Raw genomic sequence first — 27,619 nt, 5'->3', positions numbered from 1 at the left:
GTAAATTCAACTATCATTTTTTTTTTCAGTGTACCCCCATGAGATTATGCCGAGGTCATAACTGTTTGAACGATGTTTTTATATTTCGTCTTCAGCTGTTGCCAAGTGCGCTTCTCCCTCGCGAGATTGCACCTAAATGAAATAAATTAATAGGCTTCCCTACAAACGTTTTTCCCCTGTTATATTTATGTGATTGCAAAGGACTGCATTCAAGCTTCTGCATTGACCTGAGCAGTATTGTTCTCCCATGCCTCATGGTGACTAGTGGAATCAGGGCTCCATTGATGCTGTCTGGTGCACGCGCTCAGCTCCAGGTGAAGAAACTCCAGGTTGAGTAAATTGATTCAAATCATCTGTTCTGGATCCGGAAACTCGAGTTTCCTATCTCAGAGTAGATCATCTCAAAAATCCGGATTAGACTGAGAGTTTGTTGGACCTGCTTTGTGAAACAGACTTGTTAACTGTAACTCAGCAAGAGTTAGTTAATAAATTTGTGTTACAGTCATGACGTATTTAAGGAATTCTATCGCATTAGCTTTGGGTTGTATTACTTCCCACCAGCCTACATTGGTTTGCCATTGTTCATCAAATCATTTTGTTTCCAGAACTTGGGTTACAATTTAATTAGAAAAGCTTGAAAAGCTCTTTATTTCTCCTTTTCCACTGTTTTGTCAGATCAAGTTTTGGATTAATTACACCTTTGTGCCCCTCTGGGTAATTTAAACGTGGAAAATGGGATACATTGTAGTTGCCAATGTTTATGCCTTACTCCATCCATACATCCATTATCTATACTGCTTCTCCTCACAAGGGTCGCGAGGAGCAAGAGTGCTGGAGCCTATCCCAGCTGTCTTCGCGCAGTAGGCGGGGGACACCCTGAATTGGTTGCCAGCCAATCGCAATATGCCGTACTCATTGTTTTGAAAGGGTTCCTTTAGCATTCCATTCATTTTTCGACTTTTTCAATTCAAACGCTGCTTTTTGGTCTTTGTCTTATCATCATCGCATCAGCTTGAAGCTTGGCAAGACGTGTTTGTGAGATTACCTGCAACGCACCTCGCATGGCGGCGATTGCCTTGTGACTCATCTGCCAGAAGTGTCAGATTGCCAGTTCATGCCTGTTTGCATGCTAACGCAATCCCCCATAACGCCAAGCCAACAGAAACAATATTGTTGCATTATAGTACAGTGTTTTATCATTGCATTTTACAACCAAGTGTTTTTTAATGAAAGTCTAAGAGTGAGAGAGTGTCCCCTGCAGTTTGTCCTGCTTTGGCCTGTATGCCTGTGCAGACCCTATAATACTGTCAAAGCAATTACATGTGCTGTTTTTCATCCCGGCGATAAAATTAAAGTATTGCACACAGAGCCACAAACAGAAGCTAATGCAGTGAGTTGAACTACTGCCATGCAGGGGAGTCTTTGTTGTGTGGTTTTGTGTGTGTGTGCACTTTTTGTATAGTAATAGGTTTAGCCCATAAGGTAGGCATTGTGGCTCCCTGGGGTCGGATTTTAACAGAGCTCACACACGCGCGTGCACGCACATGCGCACACTTAATGAGATCAGAGCCAAAGAGTGTTTCAGCTACAGAATCCTCATACAATGTAGGCAAAATTGGTGGTAGCCTGCTGTTAAAGAAAGAGAAAAAGCACAATGGTCACTGAAATTATTTGAAACTGGTCAAACTAAAATGCATCAAAAATACAAAGCTTCTGAGAGTATGTCCTTGTTAAGAGCAAAATATTGGATTATTCTGAAATAATCTTCTGTGAGGTCCACTTTTTTTTTTTTTCCTTTAACAGTGACAGTTAAACATACATTTCAAGTACTAAGAATGAGATGAGATGTAATGCAACCGATATACTGGTGTCCCTGTTCACTGTTTGTCAATCACATTACAGCTCTTGTTCTGACAGTTGCAATGACGAGGTATTTCGTTTGAAATCAAAACTTTTGGGTAACATTCGAGGAAGATTGCAACTTGCTGTCCATGCACTCACAGTAATACGTGAAGAGCAGATGGGTACTTGGCAGTCCGAAGCACTGAAGCGAGACGTTCCTCTGAAATTTGTAGACTTAACTTGACACCCACTACCAATCAGATGCTTCAGCATGATACATACTGTACATTTACTGATATAACATCTCTGATAAATCTTCAGTATCCCAAGTTTCTCTGGCAGTTTTGATTTGAATATGCGGAACTTCACTTTCTCAGCATGATAATTATGTGCTTGGGTTTTTTAATCAAATATTTTTCAAAATCTGTAAATCTATATCGATCAAATGTATAAAATCTTTGACATTTTCTCATTGTGTCTACCAAAATCCTTCCGATTTATGCGCTTACTCAATTCACATCTAAATGTCATACATCAGACTAATGTTGAGTTCACACAGCAGTATGTCTATGGTTGAACACAACCTAATTCATGATTTAAAAAATAAAAGCCCATAAGAAATATATGAACTGTAGAGGTAATGATTTAAGTGTTTACTAGGGATGAGTGAGTACACCACTCTCGCTGTCTGTTCAAACATCCACATGATCCATATCCGTATCTGTACTCGGAGTTGGCGAGTCATAAACTGAAAGTGGGCGTGGCTTAACCTGGAATGGATGGAGGTTTAAGTCGGTATATTATCTTACGTCTGAAATTGACATGGATCGATTAGAAGTTGCTATATTTATCATTTATTTGAAAACTATTTACAGAACAGCCCCAAAATTGAGATTCAAATTATTTTTGATCAGAAAAGCAAAAGAACCACTAACAGAACATGTTTTTGTTTTTTTTTGGTTTTTTTTACTGACTTTTATTTAAATATTCTTTAATGATATCTGTGAACTTGGTTATTCATGCAAACATCCAGTGATGGCAAGTAGGGAAATAATTTGTCTGCCTTGTTCACTTTAATTTTCTCAAAAGCACCGCCGATCAGTAATATGATCAAAGGGTTCCAACTGACTTTATATCACCAGCCAAATTAGAAGCAAGCAGACCAAAAAAAAAAAAAAAACAGCCAGTGACCGACTCAACATTAGCCATTTTCAACTTTGTCTTGCCAATTGCACCGTGTACGTTACGAAACAAGTTGACCAACTAACTTTAAATATCATACAAACCAAAATAGATGTGAGCTGAGGAAAACTGAGTTCTGATTCGAGCAACGGGAGTTGGAGTCAAGCCAAGCAAGCACAGAGAGATCCTTGGCTCCTCTTGCTGCAGCGAGTCTGTCGAGGGAGGGGCAGTCACTCTGTGTGACCGGCCGATTACAGAGTGTGAAGAATGAATAATTAAGTAGTTACCCAATAAGGATTTTCCTTCAGCACTAGTATGGATAACGACGAACTGTACTCGTTTCATGCTCGAACTTGATAAAAAATGCATTATTCGTAACAGATACTCATCTAAAACAAGTACCTGGCTCAGTCCAAGTATTTACCATTCTTCACTGGCATGCAAGTATATAACATAAGTTAAATGTCATGTATAAATACATAAAATCACTGTCAACGTTCCTGCTGAATACAGCACAACCGCAAAAGATTTTAGCTTTCTTACTTGTCACGTAAGCGTCCAGATTTTTTGAGCAAAATTTGTGTGACTTCAGTGCTGTATTTTTCCATAGTATGTCATTTTGCAAATGATATGGGCTATAACCACACTTTCTCTTCTGATTTTCAGAACCCGCCCTAAGGTCCAGTTCAATGGCTACGTCGGCCATGAAAGCACCAATGGTCAAGCATCATTTGAAAACCCGATGTACGACACCAACATGAAGCCCACTGAGGCTAAAGCCGTTCGATTTGACACCACACTCAATACAGTATGCACTGTGGTATAGTCCAGCACATCCGCTGCTACTTTGATTAGTGGCACAGTCCAATGGGGCTGTCCGCGATGTGGCTGAACCATCAGGACAAAAGCAAACTCATAATTGGCACTCATCACGTGGAGCAGTCTGCGCCGCGGCATGCTGATCAGCATACTCGGCACAGTGATGTGCCTCTGCTCCTACGTTCAATGAGCATCCGTCGCCTCCTTCGTCGGTCAAATTAGACAGTGATGTCATTCAAATGCTAGTTAATGGTCCGGGGATACGTGTTCAGACATGAAGGGAAAACAGACAACTCAAAATGTGCTAGGGTTTTTAACTTCCAACTCTGAACGATGTGAACTGCACCAATGGCCTTCTGATGCCTTTCCTCCCACACTGAGAGATGGTTGCCCCTATCGAAATCCACAGCCCTGTGCCAAAAACAGGGTCAGGCAAAATGATCCGACACATTTGTAGGTTAAATGAAAGGCAAATAAAGTAAAGAAACCAAAAAGTGTTTTCGAAAAGTACATATAAATGCCGTTTTTCCATATAATGCCATTTTGCTTCATTATGTTTGAAAAATGTAATCAGTCAAAGGGAGCCATTATTGTCCACACAGTGCATAACATCACATAAAATTGTGTTTTGAGCTGGTACGGGATCATGTCTACCAAGATTGAAGTGCAAAAGGAACGCTCGCTCCGTTGCAGTTACAGATTTGTTTGTTTTGATAAACGTTTCCACAATGAAAGCGCGATGCTCACCAGAACAATTCATGGCAGCAACTGAAAAACAAAAGAAAAACAATGGCATTATCAAGAAACAAAGCAAAATGGCATTCTATGGAAAAACGGCATTTATATGTACTTTTCGAAAACACTTTTTGGTTTCTTTACTTTATTGTGCCTTTTATTTAACCTACAAATGTTTCAGATCATTTTGCCTGAGCCTGTATATACGCATGTATGCACAGTGGTAAAAGTCTTACTGGCTCCACTACTGCAGGCCAGACGTGTTTGACTGATGTGAGATTGGACCCACAGGGGAAACATTCCACCCCTCTTCTACCTTTCTAGGCTTAAAGTCCTAATTAGATGGTTCCTACGTGCCAGTACAAATAGTGCAGGACAAACTTCCCCAGTGGGCATTAGGGTGGGCTTGACAGGAATAAACCTGGACATAAAGGTAGTTTAGAAAGCAATTTTGTCAGAACATTCATAAACTGCTGTGACGTTGCCATCCAAATTCAGTCAAAGTAGTGACTGGAATTCCACCAGGCAACTTATTCATGTGAAACGATCTTAAAGTGCAGAGTGTAAACATACCTGACCTGGATTAGTGGCTTTCAGGACAAGAAGGTTTCAGTTTGTCTTAGCGAGACAGTCACAGCAGTTCATTTTTGGTGATTGTCACTATCCTTAACGGCAGGGTCTATTAACGACATTGCCTTTTCTGCGGGACCTGCCAATAATCAGGCTGAACCTTCAGAAACGTGTAACTTATTGCACCCCCAACCCCCTCTGATGTTGTGGAGACAATTCCCACTCAGTGAGTGCCCCATACAAATTGCTCTATGAGTGACAGGCAACCAATCCAGGGTGTAGTCCGTCTTTTGTCCTTGGATGGGTTGACTACCTGAACCGGTGAACTAGTCCTAAATGTCTTTTAAAACCCCCTGTCCAACACAGCCAACGCTCCTGGAGTGGCAGTCAGACTACGATGAACCAGAAATTCCAATAATTGAGATGCTATACACAATTGCGAGGTTTCCAGAGAGCTGTCAAACACAATCAAATAGTCCGAGTGTCATACTTGGACGGGCCAGGATTGCGTGCTTGCTGACTGAACATGGGGAGACCTGGAGGCGATGAACTGTCAGGTTCGTCGACGCAGGAAACGTCTTCAAGTCCCCGGCGGAAGAGAGTATCAGCCAGGTGATGTTTTGCACCAGTCAGTCACAAAATCAAAAGCAGATGAACACACTAAGAAGACTGAGTGAAATTAGACAAATGGACAGAGGAAGTTCTCTGTTGGGAACGAAAGTCAACGACAGGTTGCTACGGAAACAGAGGCAAATTGTCTCTTCTGGCATTTTTCTTCAGTGAAGATATTGATGAACAGACTCTTATGTTCAAAACCCAGTGGCCCAATGGGACTTCCCAATCTGCTGCTGCTGGGGACCCCCCCACCACCACCACAACTATAAACTTTATATAAACTCTTAAATCGCACAAATTTTGCACTAGTGTGTTTTTCTGACTGGGTTATGGAAAAAAAATAATTTTGGGGTCCGAAGTGGGTTTGGAAAATGAGTCGTTCAAATTAAAAGAATTTTATTCAAAGCTTCTATCTTTAAAAAAAAAAAGAAAAAAAAAAAGGTAACAGATGGCTAAATACAGGGTTACAGAGTGTTTGTATATACACATTTATATTTCACGCCCAACGCCCGCAGAAGGCGTGAGCACCTGCTGTATCCCTGGTTTTGTTGTTGTCGTGACAACGTTCTAGCCCACCCAGAAAGCTGAGACGAGTTTACCTGTGGACCTCCTGTGTTGTTAATGACCATGTCTGTTTCTGAAAGCTCACACTGAACACTGCTATTACTCTAATTCTTACACAAATAGCACACGGTTAATTCTTTACACTAAGATGACAATGTGTACAAGTCTACTTCATTAAAAGTAGTAGACAGTAGCAGTTTTCAGAAACAACCGAGTCTTTAAAAAGTCATGTTTAATGCTCCACCACTCACCCTTTCATGCGCCACCCATTTCACATCTTTTAATGCACTTTTTTCCCCCCACACAACTTTAAAGTGCACACAGCCTGTGAGACTTCATCACTTAAAGGTGCAATTTATCTAAACAAACAAGCTTTTTATTGCTGTATTTCAGCCTCCAAATCAATACGAGGCAGTGTATCTTTAAAAAGTTGAGTTTTCCAAACAGATTGCAAGAAACAAACTCTATAACCCTCAATGAATCAGTCAAGCCGCATTCCTTAACTCACCTTCGGGCATGGTGCAGGTGAGGAGGGTAATTAAAGGTGTGAGATCATTAACATGCAACCTGTTTGCTCCGTAGAATGCCCTTTGACATGAAAATCATCAAAAAAAACTGCTTATAACTGTTTACTAATTTTGTATAAACAAATGGCACTTAAAGGTCCCGGCTGTAAGTTTGGGAAAGAAAAATTGGAAATAAGACAGACAACAATAAACATGGCACTCTAACCTTTGATGATGCAGGCGCATTCCGAAGGTGATTCACATTGCTGCTACCCCTCACTTTTTTGTCACACAAGCGTAAACTTGAAAAAGTTAAAAACGCAGCCTTAACATTGATAAAAGTTCAGCGTGATAAACACAGTGGTGCCTTGAGATTGAGAAAAGAGGCTTAGGAGTTTTTCGTCATGGGATGTCGTTCAGACACTTTTTTATTATTGTTTTTTTTTTGCTTGTTTTTTTTCTTTGCTTTGACTTGCAAGCAAAAATCTGAAATAAGATCACTGTATGGTAGCAGCGAACTATACCCAACTTCACAATAAGCAGCAGTTCAGCAGATAGATGACAATTCTTCATAAAGAGGCTTCAAGATGTTTATTAACGGTGCCACTTGAAGTTTACTGTCAAACTTAACATAAAAACAAAGAGAATTACTGGTCTGTGTTTCAAACAATGACATAATTTTGCCTTCAAGTCAGTTTAGCTTCATTCTAACACATAATGGGGAACGCCATAGACATGCTGACGAATGGTGCCTTACTGAGGAGCTGAGACCGGCTCCATGTACAAAATCCAATTCCAATGAAGTTGGGACGTTGTGTAAAATGTAAATGAAAACAAAATACAGTGATTTCCAAATCCTTTACAACCTGTATTCAACTGAATGCACAAAGACAAGATATTCATTTTCAAACTGATGAACTTAATTTTTTTTTCATTTTGAAAGAAGATATCAAATGCCTGAAGCATTCCAAAAAACCTGTGTCATATTTACCACTGCGTTGCATCACTTGTCCTTTTAAATACTCAGTAAGAATTTGAGAACTGAAGACACTAATAATTGTTGAAGCTTCATATTGGAATTCTTTCCAATACTTGCTTGATGTAGAACTAAAGTTTCTCAACAGCCCTGGGTCTCTCTCGTCGTATTTTGTGCTTCATAATGTGCCACGCACTTTCAACGGGAGACGGGTCTGGACTGCAGGCAGGCCAGTCTAGTACCCACACTCGTTTCTATGCAGCCACGCTGTTGTAACAGGATGTCCCTGAAGATGAAGATAAACCTGTATGTACCTTTCAGCAGAAATGGTGACTTTACAGATGCGCAAGCCCCCCCCCCCCATGACACGGGCTCTAACATAGCCCATACCGATGCCGGCTTTTTAACATTGTGCTGAAGACACGATGTGCACGATTTCCCAAAAGAATTTTAAATTTGGACTCCTCAGACCACCCCGCGTTCTTCCACTTGACGTGAAAGTGATTTGAGTTACAAAGGTGGTTACAGAACAAAATGCGTTTCAAATCTCAAAGCACCACTGTACATAGAAAAGATGCTTAAAAGTGCCGTTTGAATGACCAATTCTTCAACCTCAGAGGGGTTTCAAATTATAGGTTGCACTGTGCAGTCGGCCATTCATACAGTGACTTGCAAGCAGTAGTGCCAAAGCAATATTGAAATTGGCCAACGGCACCTTGTTTAGTTTTTTCAAAACGATATGAAGACAACGCACAATAATTTCTCAATAGCTTTTGAGCCCCTTAATAATTGTAAAAACAGCCCTTGTGCTGAGATGATTCCAACATTATGAGTGATGCACCAAGCTCACTGCCGCAAACACACAAGCTGAGCACCAGATGATTGCCTGACATTTTAAATCAAAACGTACTTACACACTAGATATCATGATCCGGCATCGTCCAAGTATCTGAAATGATTCACAAGCTCGTCAAAGTATCTTTTTTTCCCGCCCCAAAGCTGCAGCATTGAGTTTAGATGTAACTGCTGTCAGTGTGTGTATTCCAGTGTCTGCAGGCTAGTTTCACACACACACACACACACACGCGCAACGTTCTCACATTAGGGTTGCACTTCAGGCTTATTTCTGTAACCTACATGACTTTGTCAGCGTTAAGTTAAATTTGATTGTGTTGCTTTTTAAATGATTCATCCTCAGTCCATCCATTATGAGCTTGCAACAATACCTCACAAATCTGTCCTCGCACAAATCATGCAATTTTGAATTAAATTGAATTTGCTGGCGAATTAGCTTGAGAGTTAAAAACTCAAAAAGCTCACTTACTACCAAAAACATCTGGCACGAGAAGATTGTTTTCATTTATTCAGCAAAATTGAGAGGAAATCCTTACATACGTTTACAGAAAACAAATGAGCATTTTTTTAAATGTAACAACCCCAAAAGTGTGTGACACACAAACAAAATTCTGCTGTTGTCAGGGTGAAAGCGTGCTACACGGCAGAACACACACAACAAAACAACTAAACAATGCCTTGTCACAAAAATGTGAGTTAGGTATGTTTTGTTTTTCCATGCTGGCATGCACAGAGCAGTTCCAGTGAATTGATCTCATTAAATCATTTGAGATTTTCCACAGAAGCCAAAAGGGCATAATAGAGCCAGAAATTAAGAGGCTGCTAGGTTTCCACAGGCATAATAAAAGGTCTAATTTTATCTGCTAATGGCACGCCGCTGATCTCTTAGTGGGCCCGAACAAAAAAAAAAAAATGTAGACTCCTGTTTATTCTGCCATGTAAAAAATTAGAGCGGTGCTGCAAGAGGTTACATTTGGGAGCTCGTGCACCCGCAAAACTTGAGTTAAATGCACAGTGAGTGTGTGTGCATCCGCAAAGGTTACTCGTGCCATCATAGGGTCTCCAGCCTGCAGCTACAATTGGAAGTTTTAGGTTTGGTTTCATTAAGCAACAATTAAGTAACATAATATCCTCTCAGTAATAAGCAATGAAATACAGTACAGTACTTGCAGTTATTTTATCGTGGATATCTTGATTTGTTTTTTGTTTTGTTTTGTTTTGGGGTTTTTTGGTTATATTTCAAGAGTACAAGTTGTGGGCAAGCATTAGGTTGCTGTAAAGTATTCATTCCATAGTCAAGTCCACATTTTATTGTATTATTTTTATGTTTTAACATTTCTCTGCATTTCAGCAGTTACTAATCGAATTACATGTTCCTTGTAGCTTCCTGTTCTCAACATTCTATCATGAGCAAACTTGTCATGTTGTTGAACTTGTGCCAATGTGTTTGCTTCAAATCAGTTGACTGTAACCTTGCTTCACTTACAGGTTTTTTTTTATTTTTTCGTTTCAATGAAATTGCAGTTTTTATTTTCGTTGTGTGAATTATATTTGAGCCACTGAGGCCTAGAGTGAGCTACCTCCATTGTTGTCATTTTGCAGCAAAGTGATTGATTTTATCAGCGATGAAATTTGAGGGATTTTCAAAGATTACTGGTTCCGGATACTTGTTTTTACAGAATTGGTGGGCTTCCTCAGATTTTAGTCTTTTCTAGACATCCATCAAATCTGTAAGTAGTCCAAGCTCGAAAATAAGTAACATTCACTTCTACTCGCATGCAGATGCACGGGCGCCCTAGCTAAAGCACCACTTACTTTCTGAGCCTTCTTTCTTTCTCTAAAGCTCACTTTCATAAAAGTTTTTGCCAGAGGTGAAGGCTGGTATCACGGGCGTGGCCATCTTCGAAATGGGAGTTGGCTCAATTGTTGCACTAATTAAATAGGAAAAGTGCTGAGTGCAACAATTTTGGAACCAAACCTTGTTTGAGAGCAATATTCATATGAAAGATATGCCTTTACTCTATTCAGGTCTTTAAAATGACCAAAATGAGATTAACAAACTCCAGTTCTGAATGGCTCATTTATGACATTATTGTTTCAACAAATCTCACAGAAATGGGGTTTTTTTGGAACATGGGAGGTCCTTCAGGACGACAGCAAAGTTTCAAGCTCCATCCTCACCATCATCATCTTCATTTTCTCTGGTTTCGCCGTCATCGTGTGCCGCTTAACTTGAACTAGGTGTAACACAAGAGACATTTTTGTACAGAAATCTATTTTTTATGGAGAGTTTGTTTTAAAAAAAAAAAATCCACAAATTATTAAACATGCTGTACTTTTTATGATCAATGATGTAGGTTGGAAAACATCTTGTTTATTGAAATAAATAAAGGTTTTTTGGTATTATTGCCCATATAAATTGATTCAGAGCGAGGAGCAGTTATCAGAACGAGTGACGTTGCTCTTACACAGGAACATGTAAACCGTTTGCTAGATCAGCACTGGAAAACTGGTAAATACGGATATAGAGTGGGTGCAGAGAGTATTCAGACCTTTTATCTCTCAATGTATACTCAGCACCCCATCTTGACAGAAAAATACTGAAATGTAGACTTTTTTTTGCAAATGAATGAAAAAAGAAAAACTGAAATATCATACGGTCATAAGTATTCAGACCATTTGCAGCGACTCACATGCTGGCCATTTCTTCTGATCCTCCTTGAGATGGTTCTGCTTCTTTATTGGAGTCCAGCTGGGTTTAATTAAACTCTCTTCCAGAGTACTCAGGACCAAAGGTTCACCTTTCAACTGGACAATGACCCGAAGCACCCAGCTAAAATAACAAAGTAGTGGCTTCAGAACAACTCTGTGATCGTTCTTGACTGGCCCAGCCAGAGCCCGACCTAAACCCGATTGTGCATCGCTGGAGAGACCTGAAAATGTCTGTCCACCACCGTTTACAATGATGTATCCAACCTGACAGAACTGGAGAGGATCTGCAAGGAAGAATGGTCGGGGATCCCCAAATCCAGGCAAGGGTGCTTGGACTCAATACTGAGCGCAGGGTCTCAACACTTATGACCATATGATATTTTTTTTTTCTTTTTAATACATTTGCAAACATTTCTGCTTTTTTCTGTCAAGTTGAGATGCTGAGGTTGATTTTGGCAAAGGGCTGCAATGACACAGACAGTGACAAATGTCAAGGGGTCTGAATACTTTCTTTACCCACTGTATGGTGCAACACAGTAGCAGGAGGGTAACAAAGGAGTGCAAAAGTCTTGGGCCACCATTAGAAGTTGTTTTATTAACCATATACAGTACAATGAGAATGTTGCCCAGTAGAGCACAGATCAAGGCTAGATGGTGAAACAAAAATGAGAGTAAAATAGGCTACAGTATGTTCTATTTCACAGAAGCTAATAAGGCAATAGGAAGTGGCATTAAGATTAAGGAACGGTGACTAAAATGGCCAAGTGGTTACACTGTATCTTCTTCGACTATTCACCGTTTAAGGTCCCTGTAAATCAAAAAATAGAAAATGTATCTTTCTCATTTGACACACCTCAGAGAAGAGTTTGTTGACAATCCTGCCACATTTGAATGATATATTATATAAAGTAAGGCTTCAACATTGTGAAAAATCCTCTATTTTCTCCTGTGTCAAACACTTGGGTGTGTCCGCTTAATGCGCTGAAACCACACACCACCACTCAGATCTCAAATAAATGCATCGCTACTTTGACCTGGAAACATGGAAGCTACTATGCTAACATATTTCTTATGCCAACACATAACTACAGTTTTGAGCCGCAAAAACAAATTCACTGAAAAAAGCCTTCTGCGGTTGGAATATATCCCACTGGTTCATTGGTGTAATTTTCCCCGCATGAACAATGTGCTCACTCTAAAGTTGCCAAGATAGTGCGAAGCCCGTCTACACGCTGACTGACATTTTTTTTTCCGAGCCCGACCAACAATGAGGCACTCTTAAAACGGCCACGCGAACCTAGATACCTGGTCCACCCGCATCTGTCATGTTTGAAAAAAACGAAACTTTTTCAGCAAAGCACGATTAAATACCTATTTGAGTTGAGTCGGAACTTGATGCTTAAACTGTAAACAAATAGCGAACGTGGATTTTTCTGTGAGTCTGAGCTCTTCTATTAACCGTCAAAAAAGACTGATGTGGATATAACGGTTATTAAAACAAAACTAGTGGTGACCTCAGACTTTAAATATTGTTTATTTACTGTCATCTGAATCATGGATGACTCAACGGTGGTTTCTTTTAAAGACTTCTACAATGTTCTTGTGTAAGACTAGTTCAAGGGAATACATTTGTAACCGCTATAGAGACAATGGTTGTCACAGATTTTCACATTTCACGTCGGCCGAAAAAGAAGCAAGCACTTCCTCCTGCATTAAAATGATAACAAATTAACAGATTATGGAGGCTCCAATTGAATTAAGTTTATGTCGCCATGTTTCAAATCCTTGTTTGCTATGTTATGTCCTCTGGTAAAGATCTAAAGAGAGGAATAAGTAGTGCGGGGAGCCCTAATGTGTGCAAGCATACAATTTGTGAATGCAGCCTCATAACCTGTTGTCAAAGAAACTCACACTTTATCAATTATTTTGAAGATATTATTTGAGAATAAAAAATTTTTATACAGCAACCACTCCGGCAATGTGTGCTGCCTTGATCTGACAAGTTTCCTTCCATCTAAGGCTGCATCGGGCGAATGTGAAATAACAAATCAGGCAATGTGTTTATGCATGATTGAAGCACAGCGTCGACGTCCTGGGCTCAAAGCAGCGGAAGCCTTCCGGTGTGCGGTTTGCATGATTGCACTTCTCTCAGGTGTTCTATCCTCTTCACACAGTGTGACAATTTTCACACTTAGCACGTTAATTGTGGACTGTATTTGTCTCCGTGGAGTGTGCAAGCACTGTGATATAGACAACCCAAACTTTGATCTACTCCACTTCCAGCACATCTGTGTCATGAAGTGGGCACTTGGAAACTGGCCCCCACCACTGATCCATCTGTTCACACCTGTTTCGCTGAAGTCTCACGCGGCATCACGCGTGGTGACTTTCCAACTCAGTTTGAACTTTAAAGGCACGTTTTCCTTGAAGATTTTTGTTAAACTGCGAGCTCGAGTATCATGAATTAAAAGTTGACAGTATAGCGCTTAAAGACTCATTCATAACTGACCTTTCTGGATGCAGATATCGCGGGATTAACATATGGGGCTCTATTTTCATAGACTTCTTTATTTTCATGCCGGGACAAGCGTAGTTAAACGTGTTTGGGAATTTGGCAGACCGAGCTGCGCCTTTCTTGGCGTTTCAGAAGACCAAGGACATTTTCTATTTCATGCCCCTGGCGCATCTGACAATTTGGTGACTGAAAGTAGATGGGACATTAAACTAGGTAAATGCAGTTCTAAGTTGTGGTGCAGGTGGTGTAATGCTATTTTGGTGGATTTGAGCAAGGCGCAGGCAGACAGATTGTGAGCTCTGCGGAAGTGTGGGAGTCATGGTATTTCATTCATAAACTACAGAATGCATCAATCCCTATGAATTGTTGTAGAAATCAATTTATTGAATGAGTTATTATTATTATTATTATTATCATATTTAATTTAGTTTTAAAAGCACACTTCTGACCATGACACAACTATAGGTGGGGGGGCCTGTCACACACGGACGCACAGTCAGAGTGAAAGTCAGTCTCCAAGTGCTCACAGTGGCCAACTTGACATCGTCCGCAAGTGGCGATCTTCTTGCAGTTTTTTTTAAATGTACTTTAGGCGCCGATCTCCTGCATGTACTCCAGCAAGTCCTTCTGTCATAGACCGCGCACGTCTGCTGTGCTGGGAATGAACATTGGCTGGGAAAGAAGCGGGCTGTGTTCACTCCCACAACGGCGTAAATTCCCCTTTTCCGTCTACAAAAATACCAAAAGAAAACGGCATGGATGCGCACAGTTGGACTGCAATTTGCGCTAGACTTGCGTTGGGAACGTAGGGCCCCATGGTTTTGAAGAAAAAAAAATAAACTAAATGTAATCTCTACATTTTAAACTATACCTTTTAACGTCTGTCACGGTTGTGAATGGTTCAGCCGTCCTTCTATTATTTCTGATGTATTCATATATGAGAAGGCCTCCTTTAATCCAGACAGATTTTCATCATTTTATTCATAAGCGTGGAAAGAAATGCCAGCCAAAAGCAAGTTACCATAGTTACTACCTGGTTGGTCATGTACTTTGAGACTCACAAATCATATAAATTAGAATTGAGAGACAATAAATAAATGAAGAGATTATATCTGTCTGAGAGCAAAGTGAGCAGTCAGGCCCAGCCTGCTTGGAATTATAGGATAGCATGGTGAAACTATATTTATATCTAAGTAACAGTCTGCATTCTGAGTGCAACCACTTAACACTCCAGTAGAAAAGATTCCTAGAAAGGCATAGCAAATTAAGATAATCAATGAAACTAAACGGACAAGACTATTTCAACAATGCAAAACAAAACAGAATGTATACCCTTGGAGCTGTGCACGTTCATTAATGAAACAGCAGCTTCTCCGATTACTGCGATAAGAGCTACTTTGAGATTTGCAGGAGATCAAGTTGGATCTGGCACACATTTTAGATTGTATTGGGGATAAAACATGTAAGAGATGGTGCACAACACATGTAGAATTCTTTAATTTCATGCCAGAGCACCCATGGAGAACATTCACTTTTGGGGTTTTACTCAGACTCAATGAAATCCTTGACAGTGGACAAGAAAATATATTACACTGTATGAATCATGCGAGAGCATCATTTAATAAACGGTATAATTTACAAGTTCCCTGCAGATGTCTATTTCAGTCAACTAAAAGACAAAAAGACTTTTCACTTTTCTTTGTTGGGCCTCAGGAAAGAGTTCATTTCCTGACTGGCATCCAAAGGTGAAATTTGGCCCTTAATACCACCGCCAGGGAAAAAGAAAGCTCATTTGTTGCTTAGTCTAAGAAAAACATTTGGAAGAATTAACTTAAGATAAAAATTAGAAAAGGATTGGTCATGCCATGCCAGGATTAGTGTCAACATTTATCACATTATGCATCTTGCCCGACTGGAATTTTACTCTTCTCACTTCATGGGTTATCCATTATTTTATTTATTTTTTCAAGCAACCATGAGTAGATGACAAGCTCCTCAGAACTAATGATTTTGCTTTGCAGTTATCAGAATGGAATGAATTCACAGTTTTTTTAAAAAATGCCCAAAATAACATTCTGAAAGTGTACAGTTGGTGGGAGGCATTGTGGTGCAGAACCAATGGGGAAGAACTTAAAGTGGACAATGGACATAGTAAGGAAAACTGACTTTTTATCACTTGCCTGTATACAAATAGTTGGCTCTCTGGAGTCACTGCCTGCCAATCAAGTGTGAAATTAAACTGCTAAGTCAATCTTTTGTTATCTGCATATTCCTAAAAAGTGAGCCATTCTGCACTTCTGACCCATTCTTATGTAACTTTTGGGGCTAATTTACATAATAACCACCCCGTGCGTTGAGTTTCTCCCTCAAGACATGACCAGCTTCACAGTAAAATGAACCATTTTTACAGAGGCGCAATTGTTTTCTTCTAATTGAGTTGTATACACATACTTATTGTGACTTTTTTTGTCTCGCACTACTTTGTATATAAAAAAAAATACCTAATACTTAAACTAACAAAAACTAAATAGAAAAACAGAGCATTTTTGGAAAAACAAATAACAAACCTGTTCAAAAATAATAATTAAAACAGGTTGAATTCCATGAACAAAAGCCAAAATGAAATAAACAACTGACTATCATGAAAAAGATCCAGAACTATTATAAAACCCTGGTCGAGACAGACGCAAACTGTGCGACAGCGGATGTGAACACAATCAAACACACTCCAGCAAGGTGTCGACGTGTGGAGAAGCGGTGAAAAATGGACAAGTTAGTCATCATATTTCAGAGATGGTACAGGAGCCTCTTACATGAGATAAAAGGGTGTGATGTCATCCATGAAGCCCCAATTTCTTCCTCTTTATCAGATGCGAAGATTATCAGAGTGCTATCGTTGAGACGATGAGCCTTTAAATAACTGCAACCAATTGTATAAGTGGAAGTGAGTCAGCCTTTAAAGTCATTATCAGGTAGGGTGCATCTGTCACATGATAAAACCATCATAGATTAAAACCTTTGCTGCTTCAGGTTTAATCAGTTGTTTATTTCACTCTATTGGCTCGTGGTTTGCTGCCCCAGAATTTCATCATCTCTTTCAATGGCGAGTTTAGTAACACATCTAAATGTTTGGGTTTTTTTTTTTTTTTTTCCAGGGGGGCCTTTGACACAACCAGAAAACATATCTTGGGGAAACACTGAAATGCTATTATGTACTTATTGTACTGGCCGGTCGCCTAAACTGGAAAATGGCAGTGCATTTTGGCATCATTGCAGGGTTTGGGGCATGATTATCATTTTGGCAGCTTGCACAGTTGGCAGAGTAGCTGAATTATTTTTTGCTATCTCGCTCCCTCGTCGCATATGTGTGCGCATGTGACAGCGAATGAAAGATTCCTTCAGGGCAGAGCCTACCGAGTCTGCTCTCATCTTCCACTCCCCTACACTTTTCTGTCTGTTTGTTGCGTCCTTTTCTCACTTCTCTCACTGCTCGTCAGAGCCGCCCAATGCTGGATATTCAACATGGCAGCGAGTTAGGGAACACCTCTCGCAGAGCTAGCCAGAGCAAGACATGAGGAAGTCAAATCAGTGGCAGTTTTATCTTGAAAAATGGCTGCTGTCTACAGTCTACTGTGGTCCAATCTGACTTGTACACTTTCTTCATGGTGTGTGTCCTTTTCCCTAACACCTCTCTCTTTTCCTCAAATTTCAGAAGTATACCTTCTGGCATGACCTTTGGCCCAAACACTAACCGTTTAGTGGCCATCTTTGACTTGAGTGATCATGTGATCGTAAGATGAGAGCCAAAGCATTACACATGGCATTTTTTTTTACTTTACCGCAGCTTTTTCCAAACTTTAGTTCGGGACCCAAAAGGAGTCATGGCTTTAATTTTGTTGGGTCACTGATTATCAGAATAAAATGATTGGATTTTATTCACTGTGAAGCAGACACAGGGGAGGAGCCGCAGGCGGAATATGTTTATTTTAATTGGAAAAAATACTTTATTTATTTATTAGTATGATTATCATCAGCATCTAAATTGTCCATATTATTGTGAGTTTTTTTGTTTCTAAGTGTCCTGCAATTGTTTGGCAACCAGTCCAGGCGATGCCCTGCCTCTCAACCAAAGGCAGTTGTGATGTCGCTGGCGTCGGACAGAATCCTCGTATCTCCAAAATTACCACTTTTCAGAAGACCACAAAAACATGCCATTTGTTCAACCATTAGCAGCGCATCAGCAAACAGAGCAAGCCATTTTCAACACTTCCAAATTGTCAATGATTTGTAGAAATGACACGCACGCGTGTGGGCTGACCAATACTATAAATCAGTGGGGAAAAAAAAAAAACTTGTGGCTTACGAGGGTCTGGCCTGCAATCGGCGATCTGCTCCAGCTCCCTTGTGACCCTAATGAGAATAAGCAGTGTGGAAAGTTGACGGACAGATAATAAAAATGGATTTACAGTAGCGATTTGGAAAATATATCATCTTGTATTGAATAAATGTTGTCCAATTGTAATACTAAATAGATAATTTATTTGGATTTCTGGACCAAAAAATGTTGAATTAGACACATTTTAGTAGTTGTAGTTCGCACTTGTGTAGAGCTACACTGCAGAGCCTCTCTAAATAAGGTATAAATAGATAAGGTTAAAAAAAAACAACCTCAGTATGCAGGAGGCCAAGTATTTATTGGACCTCATTAGATTATGTGACTGTAAATAATGTTTTGCCAGTGAGTGCGTAATTACCTATTTTGATGTGGTACGCGGATGTTGGTTGATTTCATTTGAAGTCTTTTATTGTCTTTGCATGGCTACTAGCCGTACATGCTGTTAACTTGCATTACCGACCCCGTTGATCTGCAACCGTGTGCAGGAGATGAATCATCGGATAGACTGAGGCCGCATCGACTTTAATCCATCATATCTGTCCTGCAGTGATGAGAAGTGAAGCCACATTTCCAAGTCATCTTTTTTTGTCTCATTTCCCTCTGTGCCGTGTGACAGCAGTCAATGTGTTTTTGTCACTTGTCATTGTGACTTTTGAGCCCGAGAGCAGCAGGTGCCAAATGAAAGAGGCTTTATCATCTTACAGGGTTGACTGAGAAAATTGAAAATTGGTAGGAGGTGCTGCATATTTCAGCTAATGCTTTGATTGCGGAGTTACACATAAATCATGGGATCTATTCATTACCTCTGGCGAGAGGGCTGTGCTCTTTTTCATATTTATTTATCACACCGAGACCTATCGCTTTGTCTGTGCAGTTGTATATATTATCGCTCTGACAGAGAAAGGCCGACCGGTGTGCAGCTGATTACTTTTGCTAATTGACCGAAGAATTCAGGGAGAGCCCAGTGGTCTAAGTTCACTAGTAATTCGCAAACAAACCACATCAAATCATAGCTCATAAAAGGGGTCATGATGGTTCTTAGTGTGTCCTGTCTTTTCACAAATCAAGAACAAATGGGTCAGACATGAATGTCCAGTGCTGAACACATCTATTAGACCACTAAATTAACAGAATAATTGGATTTGGTTTGTCTTCTGTAATGATGAATAAACAATGCAGGAGCTCTTTCTCCCAATGTACAGAACAACTCCAGTTCGCTATTTACATAATTCCCAAATGTTATGTATCTTGTGTTGTTCCGGCTACCAAAATATGGTGCAGCACAGATCATTGGGGATATATGCCTTCAAATGTCCGTCATGGAGTGTGAGCTACAGAATTTCCCTCAAGTGTCTCAGTTATGTGGACCCACAAGGAAGGAGGTGACGCCGGGGATGAGATCGCCGCACGTCCAATGGCCAAGAGTAACCCTGGTTAGCGCAGGAGCTAGCTCGGCCAATCAATGTTGATCAATGAAATTTCAGTGATACTGAAATAGAATCTACAAACGAAATGCAGCTTTTGGTACTAATAGTACAAAATAAGTTCAGCTGGAAAAAAACTCAAGTTACATTTTTTAAAAAAGTATGTAAATTGGAGTCCAAAAATGGGTCCGTAAGCAGTGATGAACGGTAATTTTGCGACGCAAAGCGCAGCTAGATAACAACGACGGAATGACGATTACAGTTTGGTTCAGCTTGAAATAATGACGGGCTGATGATGACGGACCACCGGGTGGCCCGGCCGCTGGCGAAGGACGGCACAGCAAAATTTCCTGACACGCCCACCTCTGCAAAAAAAAAAAAAAGACACTATTTAAATGCACTAGATGAGGCACGGGAGACTCAGCATCTGTTTTTGCCTTGCATTGCAAGTGTCTCTTCAGACGTTCTATAGCTTCTATAGCTTGACTCCAGGGAGGCAAGTTGCCTGTAGGCGACTGCCCGCTGGCACTGCACCTCTTTTTGCATCTACGACTATATTTGGTGTGTAGTCAAGCATAGTAGAACATTCACTCTTCATGGTGTTAAGTCAGAAGTGCAACACATGCGTACAAGAATCAGATCTCCTTTGGTGCAGTACTGAAGTCTTCAAAGTAAATATTACTTACTGCTCTGGGAGTAATTCAGGCATATAATGAAGGTATCTTCATTCGTCAGTCAATACTGGGTAGCTCTACACTATAGAGTCATTTAATAAATGAGTTGCAAAAGTAAGAGGATATTGATTTCTATAATTGTATTTAATAGTATTTACGTCATTGTAGTTACCAGGCACTGCATTTTAGAGATGTTCCTAATCATTTGTTCAACTTATTTATCTACATGAGAGCAGCAAGAGTTGTACACCACAGTAAACAACTATAATTTATTTCCTCAATTACTACCCACCAGAGCTGGGCATTTTACTAAAGATTTGCGGTCCATTTATCACCCACAGCCAGGGTACCCTTCCGCTGTCCGTGTATCCGCCATTATGTCCGGCCAGACCAAATAGTAATCGCCTATCGGTCGCTCCGTCTATCATTTTAAACGCGCTTCTGTCGACCGTTGCACAGGCATAGTCTGCCCTCTAGTGGTTCAACACATGTAATGCCATGAATTATGCCAGAGGACCCCATTTCAATGACTGACAGAAACACACCTAGCCTGTCTTGTGTGTGTAATCCGGGATGAGGTATTGGGCATAAAAGGAAAGGTGGATAGCAGTTTTGTTTTGTTAACTAACCTTATCCCTTTTGCATGTGAAGTAAGTCCTTGTGTGGGATATCTTTAGTCCGTAAAAACGCCAGCGCTGACGTATACTTACACTTTCCTCCAAAACAATAACCTTGCAATATTTTGCAATAATTATTTTATTGTGAAATAATGCAATAAAAACAGAAAACTTATTGCGTTATAAAGTAAACGTTTGGCAATAAAATGCAATGGTATTGCGTTATAAAGCAATGTAAAATATTGTCGCGATGTCCCCTGGCGGGCTCTGGTCTAGTGACCTACGTGGTTGTGTTGGCAGCTAAATGCTATCTTGGTTAAAGTTGTAAACAATTCAATCCACTCACGATACTCCCAGTCGGTAATTGGATGTGCATAGGAAATTGGCCAGCTAATGAGCTTTAAATAATGTTTATGATTGCACAGATGCTTTAAAAAAAAAAAGTTTTTTTTGGGGGGGGGCAGATTGACGGAATGTAAGGACTGGACTGCTTTAAAAGAATGAGGACGGACTGGGTCGGAGGACCATTATTTTTATGGATAAGGATGGAGGGAAGATGACGGAAGGGGAAAGTGCCCATCCCTGACTTAAATATATGTATCACAAAACCACTCTCAACGTTTGCAAATCTTAAAGCACCAACACAATGGCTATTATTTTTACATCATTCTGCCAACTGTCTGTCCATTCTGACCCAGAAGTAAACTGTTTTAGATAATTAGTTCACTTTCCAATTTGCTTAGTAATATGGCTTGTGTTAATTGTTTGATACAAAATACTATTCTTGCGAAGGAAGTGTAAAGCAAGGCTTTTATTTGATTTTGAAACTGTGATGTCATTTTCAGTCGACAGCAAGTGGCAAAATGGCCGCCCCACGAGGTGGACAAAAATGGGTGGATTTTACTGCTTAACTCATATTCCACAAACGCAATATTAATCAGAATTCCATGTTTGGACTAGTTTTCTTGTCAAGAAAAGTTGGGGGTTGCTTCCGCTTTAAGACTGAAGAGCGTGCGCGCGTGCGTGTGTTCGCGTGCTCGTGTAATTATTCCACCTTTTTGATGTCTTCCTCTGAAAGCACATGCACGGGTATAATAGACTGAATAGTTGACCCTTATGTTACTCGAGAGAACGTGTGCGGACGTGTGCGCGCGTGTGTGTGTGTGCGTGTGCACAAGCGCGCGCATGAATGCGCACTTGTGCTCCTGGCAGGTAGGCTGTACACTTCCCCTGTCATGGCCAATCATTGTCAAGAAGATCCGCAGCTCCTACTCACACACTCACACACACACTCGCACTTTGACGAAGCAATTTCAATTGTTCGCACTCTTTCACTCAAAGTGATTTTGCCGTTGGTCCATTCCTCAGTCTTTGCCTCTTTTTTTTTTTTTAATCATTTTGTGTGAATGACAAACAGAACCCGATTAATGAATGAGGCATTTCACTGGCAATGACACAAAGAAAAGACAAAGCCAAGAGACACCAAACGAACACCGACTTTAACAGCATGCTAGGGCACAAGTGTTCTTCACTCATTTCAAATTGAGTGCAATTCATTGTTATTTTTTTTTTAATCTAACAAAATTCTGATGCATTAAACCCCCTATTTCAGGGGCGGGCAACTACGGTCCTCGAGGGCCGCTGGCCTTCCTGTTTTAGATGTCTCCAACTTCCAATACTCCTGATTCAAATGATCAGGATTGTTATCAGGCTTCGGCAGAGCTTGCTGACGAGCTGATCATTTGAATCAGGCGTGTTGGAGGAGGGAGACATCTATGACAGGATGGATAATGGCCCTCGAGGACTGGAGTTGCCCACCCCTGCTCTATTTCATTCATATCTTAATTGGAAAAAGGCAGTGTGGGTGTTTAAATACACAATTTGAGTTTGAGAGTGCTGCCCTTTTTGCCAAAGTCTTATTAGGTGGTTATACTTCCATCCCATTTTTATAAAGGGGGGTACAGTGTGCATTCATGTATTATTGCCTCATACTGAGTCATGCAAGGCCATTTTGATGAGCATTTAGTAAAAATCCACTCAACCCTGTTGTTCTTGTGTATCCATCTTGCTTTTGAGCAATTAAGAAGGTCACCATTCAATTAATTCTACTTGTCAAATATTTTTACTGTCAAAGCCTGCATGCAGTGTCTATTTGTGACTTGCAAATTGTTTTCGAACGTTCCGCCGTTCAATTTCTGGGCTCTGAAACACCCTACAATACCACAAGATGGCGGCAAAGCTTGTATAAAAGTAGTGCTTTGACAACCTGTGGTATCTTGTTGCGCAGAAACTACGTTGAAGTGGAGGATGATGAGACAGGCCAATGCCCTGAGTCATTTCCCCTGACTAATATAAAAGCAGTGCTTTGGCATAATTTTGTGTGAGTACTGGTGCTTTTTTTTTTTTTTCTTAATTCCCACACTCCTATAATTGTGCTGCCATCGTTGTCTAATAAGTTTTTTATGATAAATGATAAAACTCCAAAATGAAGTTTGTTTGTGGGAAACACAGAATGTTCAAAATTGTTGAATGTTCAGTAAGGACGTTCAGTGATTGTCACGTAATCCATGAATGACCTAGAAGTCAATCAACAGCCATGGCTCACCTTTGTGACACTCTCTGAAGTTGAAATGATGGCGGGTGAAGGGTTGGACTCGAAGCAGGTAATTACCAAATTTCTCCTGAATGTGTCCCCGAACCCGCGGAGGAAGGGGGCCCCATTCGCTGCGGCCTAGCAGTTCAGCGTAAGGAGTCAAGGAGTAAATGCGGTGCACGGAACAAATAGTTGAGGGTAACCCAAGTGTACTACTTTCACACGATCAACTTCCCAAGACTTTATCATGTTCACACAGCACGAACTTTGCTTCTTTTCAAAGACAGACAGTTCCATTGTGCTGTGTGACTTGTACATGATGACATGTTGATTGCGGAAGTGCACTGTTTTCCAAATGAGATAAAAGTCATCATCTGCAAGCGTTTATGGAAAGAAGGGAAGCACTATGTTGAACAAACAAGCCATGAAAGATACAACATAAAGGGATGTGGTATTGTTTAGTTTTGATTGAGTCTAATTTTGCAATATGTTTCGTTGCAATTTTCATTTGTGCAGAAGTGGATTGCATCATACTGATGAGTGTTTCCAATGTTTGGACCATTTGATTGATATTCATTATAACGCATATACTGGATATACAGTCCCTAAAACGTTTTAGGCTACAGTTAAAATTGTTTTTGCAATGCCATATTGATCATGAAATCTAGAAAAGTTAGTGCACCAGATTTCTACCAAGAAGGAACTATTAATTAATGTAAAAACCATTCACAGAGCTTCATATTTGGGGTTGTTTGTCCATCTTTTTGTTAGTTAGCAGCCTACTTCCTGGTTAATGGAAGTGATCAGACGGGAGGTTGCAATATGATTCCAATCGTTTCCCAACCTTCTCTACCATGCCTTCATGCACTGTGGAAGGATTCTTGCAGAATTATTTCTCTGCAGCTCTGCGGCCATCGTGATGTGAAGTATTTTAGTAATGTTAGAAAACCACTTTTTGTTTCTTGACTTGTAAATGTCTTCAAATCCAAGCTACTTTTGTTTTCTCTGCTTTACTTTTGAATGTCTTTAGCTGTTTTGTTTGTAAATACTTTGAGGTGCTGTGCCTTTGTGCGAAGCACATTGAGTTGTCTTGTGTATAAAATATGCTACATAAATAAATCTGCCTTGCCTTGATGACCCCCAGAGCATGGCAAAGAGAAAAAAAATAGAGGCAGAGCCACGTCTGGTGAGTAGGGAGCTTCAAGCTCCATGGTGGGGTGATGCTCTTTTCAGCCAGGAACTGTCAAATGCTAAGGGCCGTAAGTTGTCCTGCCACAACGCTCGCCTCTCCTCACACACAAACAAAGCAAATGGGCCCAGGATCTCTTTACAGACATACTGGTTGATTATCTGGCCCTGGTGTAAAAACTTGTAACCTGTAGTAATAATGTGACCAGTGAGTGTACATGTGGTCTCAATGTAAGAATCAAGCCCTAATGACACCCTTGACTCAACTATGAATATACATTCTGGGCATATATGAAACAGCGAGACCACGGTGTGTGTGAATGTGTGTGGTGTGTGTGTGTGTGTGTGCCTGTGAAGCGGCAAAATCATTTAAATTGGGAAAAGAACGCCGGAATGTGTGATTCTGATCCCTACCAAATTTCTCTGTCGGAAAAAGACCCCGACCAGCCGCCTTGCAATTTCACAGTGATTGGAGAATGAGTGAAAAAAAGAGGGAGGGGGGGGGGTTTGGGTACTGCGAAAAGAGGTGGTGGGGGGCTAAATGAAATATGGAGACAGATAGAGGTTAGCGGCAGACACAGCCTCGGAAACAGACTTACTACAGTATGTACATTGTAATATAGGGTTAGTTTTGTCTGTAGGGTCTTCCATCTTCAATATAATGTTGCCTGCACTTACATGAACGTTATCATCGTCTGGCATGGACACATTTGTAACTGAGTGGTTATTGTCTGTGGTAAGTGAAATACCATTGGCGTGCATTGTCACAGCGCTGGTGTATCTGGCTGACCAATGCGATTACTGGCAGAGGTTTATGTCACCCCCGCATATGGTATCAACTCAGCAGGTTTGGAGCACCGACTGAGCAAGTGCTAGAAATAGTATCTGGTAGTTCCTGGTTTTGCTATTACAGAAAGTTCAATACACTGAGTATAAGAGCAATGGCGAGCAGAGTTACAGAAACAAACACTGAGATTAAAAAAAGATTATTTTCGCAAAACCTTGTTGAGGTTTGTGGCATGACCCGAGGAAGAAATCATCACATTTATGTATTTCCGAATGCCAATTATATGAGGCAAAAGGTTATGTTTAACTCATTCACTACCATTGACGTATTTATTTGTCTTTTCACAGTCCAGCCATTCAATCCCAGGATCTTATTTATATATTTTTTTTAATATTTTTTTCAAATGTTAGGAGAAAAGAGGTTCTGAAAATGTCTGGCAGTGAATGAGTTAATCACTGTTTATTGTTTTTTTTTTTTTGCATGTTTACACAACAATATATATGTTTGATTCCGCAAAATCATCTACTACCATCTAGTTTGAACACATGAAACTATTTTATGCATTTTTGTTGTTTTCATTTAGTTTTAGCTTTGTGCTGGCATCTGCAATTAACCTTTATGCAAAAGTCTCATGTTTTAATCAAGTCCCAAGTTACTATGGAAAAAATAAATCAAGTCAAGTCATCACTTGGGTGAAGCAAGTCATAAGTCAAGTTCTACAATCTTGTTTAGTCACAATATTCGTTACAGTTCTTACGTTTTTCACAAATCACTGCTAGTGATCTCTCCCCACTTCTGTTCATTTTTTTACCCACTATTTTCCATCTTAAAGTGTTGAACATTTCTTGGGAATAAATTATTAACTCTGTCGGACACTTGAACTTGTCTTATAATTGTCGGAAAACTCAGCCTCCTCGCTGTACGGAACTGCCATCTCAAAACTGAAATTGTTTGGATGTTTTTCAGACAATAATAATGAACATGAGCACATCTGGGACTGCGGCAGAAAGGTTTTTCACTTTTTATATCACATTAACCTGGCATTTCAACGGGAGTGCAAAGACCTTTTATTTCCCCTGTAACTACCATGACGAAATATCAGGTTTAATATGAAAAGCAGAGCTGGGCATTTTACTAAAAAATTGCACTCAGTTTAGCGCCTTCCACCTACTTGTTTTAAAAAATCAATTTCTTTTTCCTCCTTCTCGCTTCATTTTCAGTTTTCACCCTCATGCTCACACTCTCGTGCAGACTCTGCACTCTGTATTGTCTAATTTTATTTAGTAAATATCACATCCACTAATACAGGCCCCTGTGCATCTCCGGAAATCAGTTGTCATCAGTATCATCATCAGAATAATTGCCCCCTCCCACCCCCCCACCCCCCAACTCAAATGGCTCTCTGTGTATTTAAAAATGGGGATGTGTGCTCTGCCACAAAATGTTTGTCATGCCATTGTTTGAACAGCACTGTTTTAATTAGGACATTGCCTGTGCGTGCGCGCGTGTCCAAACCGCATGAACTTCTGTGCATGTTGCAATAGTGCCCCCACATGGAAGACTGCAGGAGGGCATGCTTTCTGAAATCCTACAACACACACTCATATTCTCTTTCACACCCACGCACACACACACACACACGCACACCCTCTCCAATGACACGGTGTTATATTTGGAAACACAATTTCATGCTATCAGTCCTGGCAAACTATTCCATTTAGATAGCTGCCGTCTGTCTGTATACATACGTGTGTGCGTGTGCTTGTCCGTGTGTGCTCCCCCCGCGTGCATCTGTTTGTATGCTTCCGTGTACCGCCTGTGTTTCTTAGAGTTTAGTCCCTTTTCAAGTTTTTTTTTTAGGTCATTTATTTTGAAAATAGTCGTCATGGTAACGTTTGATTCCAAGTCATTTTGTTGATTAAAAATGTGCAAATTAATTAAAAAGTCAGGAAAATGATCCCGCAGCAGATGATCAGTGAAACATCAAACTGATTCAGATCTCTGGGGTTCATGCACACACACGCGCGCATATTGCATCGTTTGCATTCT

The 27,619-nt window shown here is 40.3% G+C and overlaps 1 protein-coding gene across 1 annotated transcript in view; it reads left to right on the top strand.

Moving 5' to 3' along the window:
* LOC147149956 (CUB and sushi domain-containing protein 1-like) overlaps positions 1–13,343 on the top strand; it is a 434,959-nt gene extending 421,616 nt beyond the window's left edge. The window contains exon 76 of the mRNA XM_086024950.1: positions 3,691–13,343. Coding sequence (XP_085881076.1) covers positions 3,691–3,850 — 160 coding nt within the window. The 3' untranslated portion in view covers positions 3,851–13,343. The remainder of the gene's footprint in view (positions 1–3,690) is intronic.
* Positions 13,344–27,619: the final 14,276 nt, after the last annotated feature.

Source organism: Filicampus tigris, chromosome 3 (genome assembly GCF_054856515.1).
Source record: "Filicampus tigris isolate MCC_2025a chromosome 3, RoL_Ftig_1.0, whole genome shotgun sequence".
Taxonomy (NCBI): domain Eukaryota; kingdom Metazoa; phylum Chordata; class Actinopteri; order Syngnathiformes; family Syngnathidae; genus Filicampus; species Filicampus tigris.
This window is presented reverse-complemented; position numbering and strand designations above follow the sequence as displayed.